We start from the raw sequence: 3,108 nt of genomic DNA on the forward strand, positions 1-3,108 counted from the left end.
CAGTTTCTTTTCAACATAACTACAATATTATTTCGTTATAATTACAGTTTATTTGGACAATATATACTCAAATATGTGAAATTGTTATTCAGTTTCATTTTATATACACTGCAGTTTTCTTTCAACACAACTACAGTTTCATTTTGATATAACTATAATTTCATTTGATAATATAAAAACAAATGTGAGCCAGTATCTTTCGAACCGCCATTTCTCTTATATAAGTTATAACCAAAGTAAAATATGTTTTTACTCCATAATCACTCTCATCTGCTAACTTACCCAATAAAGATCCAAAAGAAGGATAAGTGGGTGAGAAGCCTAAGCCATCCAGGCCAGTTGGGACTTGGGGCTCCTGTAGTCTAAGTATACAAACTTATAATCAAATTAAAACATCATTGCATTGAAGTCATAAGAAACACTTAGCTTGGCTAAGCACCCACATCATCTGAAGTAAAATATAAGTACAATTAACTAAAAGTTTAGTTTCAACTTCCACCACAGCCATTGATTATTTGATTGCATTTCTATATATTGCATCCTAACCCATGGAGCTACCAACGCGTCGACAAACTAAATTCGTAAAGCTCAGGGTGACCAATCAGGGTATGTGGCAACCAGACTTCCTTGAAGACGAGTTGTGCTTTTGGAGATGCATGCGGGAAGCACAACAACTCCCTTGAGATATCACATTCCATCGTACTACCCTTCTGAATAAATACTTTCTCGAGTTGAGGGGATTTTGAGAGCAGTGTTTTCAAAAATAGCATTTCGAGTGTAGATCCACTATGACATTCAAACTTGATTGTGTTAAGCTTCGTCAAATCCTGAATATTAAAGCACCCATCTGGATCCTCCAAAACTCGTAGTCTTGAAGCTGCTTCTTTGTCATCCCTCCAACTTGACTGCAACTCAAGAAGAAATGAAAAACACTCACAACTCTGAGGAAATTTGAAAAAGAAAAACAAAAACAGAAGATTGCCAAATATATACTCAACCTTTTCTGCCATAATCCCCAGTTCACATAGGTTGGGACATTTTTTAATCAATTGCATAGCAACAGTGAGCTGCTTCCCACAACCAAAACTTAATTCATACAGCTTCATTACTTGCAGATTTAATGCAGTTGGGAATGTTGGTACGGCTGCTGCAACAGGTTTACGCTTCAAAAACATAATAAACAACAAAAACTAAATCAGTGTGTATAAATAATGGATGTGTGTATTACATACATATCCTTTTGCATTAAGATAATATGAAGTCCAGATTCTCACCGACAACAACAGGCCAGACAAACAAAGTGTCTTTATTGCTTTCAAATGAAACTTAAGCCATCTCGATTCAAACACATACACTACATCAATAGCAGAGAAGCTTTCAAGTTTTGGAGAACTGATCTCAAAAGTATTGATCCCTCCACAAGAACCACTGAGAGCCAGCTTCTCAAGATTAGGAATAATACATGACACAATTCCATTAGCACTACGCTTAAACTCCACATTCTTGAACCGCAATAAGGTGACACCAGGAAATATACAAGGAGCATTACGCGGGCAACCAATAAGGAAGCCTTCAAGGTTCAGATGCCTAATTGTAGGACAGGAGAGTACCCAAATTGGCACATCATATTTTTGTCCCGAAACAACTAAAGCAATGCTAAGTTCCTCAACCCCATTTCTTGATAGAAAAAGACACCACCTGTCTAAATCACACTGATTCAGCATTAAATCTGACTGGGAATTGGATAGGGTAAATTTCTTAACCGGTGCAGCACGGTGTATGATAACGCGATCTAATATGTTCACCATGCGTTTGTAGCCTCCGTATTTCTGGGCACATTTGAAGAAGAAGGCATTATCAAACACAAGCCGCCCATGCCGCAACCAAACATCCCTCCACTCAGTGGATAGCAGAGCAATCCTAGCAGCGTCTCGAGTGGGCAAACACTCTAAAATTTTATCCTTAAGATCTCCTGGCAGCTGACTTATAATATCCCTTCTTTCATTCGATTCTGATGTTCTTCGACGAGAACTAGCCATTGGATACGAAACAAAAATATATTTGAACTTACGAAATTCCTAAAGCTTCTATGTTTTTGCAGAAATAAGCACCGGAGAATCGGAGACAAAAAAGGTTTTCTAATTCTTCATAGGAGTTTCAGTGAGAGAAAGGAAAGGCGGAAGAATACATACATACACGCAGACAAACCTGTAATCGAAACCGCGAAGAGGAGAACCTTTCTAGTTCTATGCTCCGACCCGAGTGAAATCGGTACACTGCTAAGGACTCCGCAGAGAATAACATTGAATCGGCGGGTGAAGATTCTGTAGCTCCATGTATCACAGAGAAGAATCGTACGGCGGCGCGTATGAGAAAGGCGCGCGTTTTCCCTCCATTATTCGTCGCTTTCTTCGATCAATCCCCTCCCCAAGCGATTATATTTCCCCCTCTAAGCCCTAGAGATTGACTAAAATACGACGCCCTAAACCCTAGTACTAATGACAAATGCCTAGCTGCTCAAATTTCACATTGGTACAAGGCTAGTTGTTACTTGGTTGATAGCCCAAATCATGTGTGGAATTAATGTAGGAATAAAGGTCTTAATTTCCTTTGATGCTATCTTATGTAAAAGTCAATGACAAACACTCTCAAGCCTAGGTTTATTTTTGAAGAATCGTGGTTAAATGTACGTAGCAGTCTCAAGATTTAGTAGTCTTAAGAGATTAAAAATTCTGATTTGTGGTAAAAATGTACCATTTCTAAGTACGACTAAAATGTTGTGTACGAAGAAGTTTTCAATAATGTGTAATACAATTGCAACGTTTATCGTTTCAAATTTATTAAATATTCATATATTCCATTTATCTCTTATTTTTTTTTACTGTATATTCTATATATTATATATATAGCCGTGCATCGCACGTGCGCAAATACTAGTTGATAGAATGATAGTTTTTATGTAGTGTTTGATAAATGGTTGATCAGCCAATTTTTAATATCAAGATTTATGACATAAATAGTGGTGTTTGGTAAATATGCTGATAGGATAATTGGGCAAGATGCACTAGATCCTAGAGAAACCGACATGAAGAGATAAGGGGTAACGTA

General features: G+C 37.5%; 1 protein-coding gene across 3 annotated transcripts; it reads right to left on the reverse strand.

Moving 5' to 3' along the window:
* Positions 1-385: 385 nt before the first annotated feature.
* LOC116025845 (F-box/FBD/LRR-repeat protein At1g13570-like) lies at positions 386-2,427 on the reverse strand. 3 transcript variants are annotated; one of them, XM_031267213.1, is made up of 4 exons: positions 2,209-2,427; positions 1,275-1,829; positions 999-1,163; positions 386-905 (listed from the first exon to the last, which is right to left on the reverse strand). In XM_031267213.1, the coding sequence occupies exons 1-4, from the start codon at positions 2,302-2,304 to the stop codon at positions 555-557; spliced, it is 1,167 nt and encodes a 388-aa protein (XP_031123073.1). In that variant the 5' UTR covers positions 2,305-2,427; the 3' UTR covers positions 386-554. The 3 variants fall into 3 exon arrangements, with proteins under 3 accessions (XP_031123073.1, XP_031123074.1, XP_031123072.1); XM_031267214.1 differs by having other exon boundaries at positions 2,193-2,427; XM_031267212.1 differs by having other exon boundaries at positions 1,275-2,427.
* Positions 2,428-3,108: the final 681 nt, after the last annotated feature.

Source organism: Ipomoea triloba, chromosome 7 (assembly GCF_003576645.1).
Source record: "Ipomoea triloba cultivar NCNSP0323 chromosome 7, ASM357664v1".
NCBI lineage: Eukaryota > Viridiplantae > Streptophyta > Magnoliopsida > Solanales > Convolvulaceae > Ipomoea > Ipomoea triloba.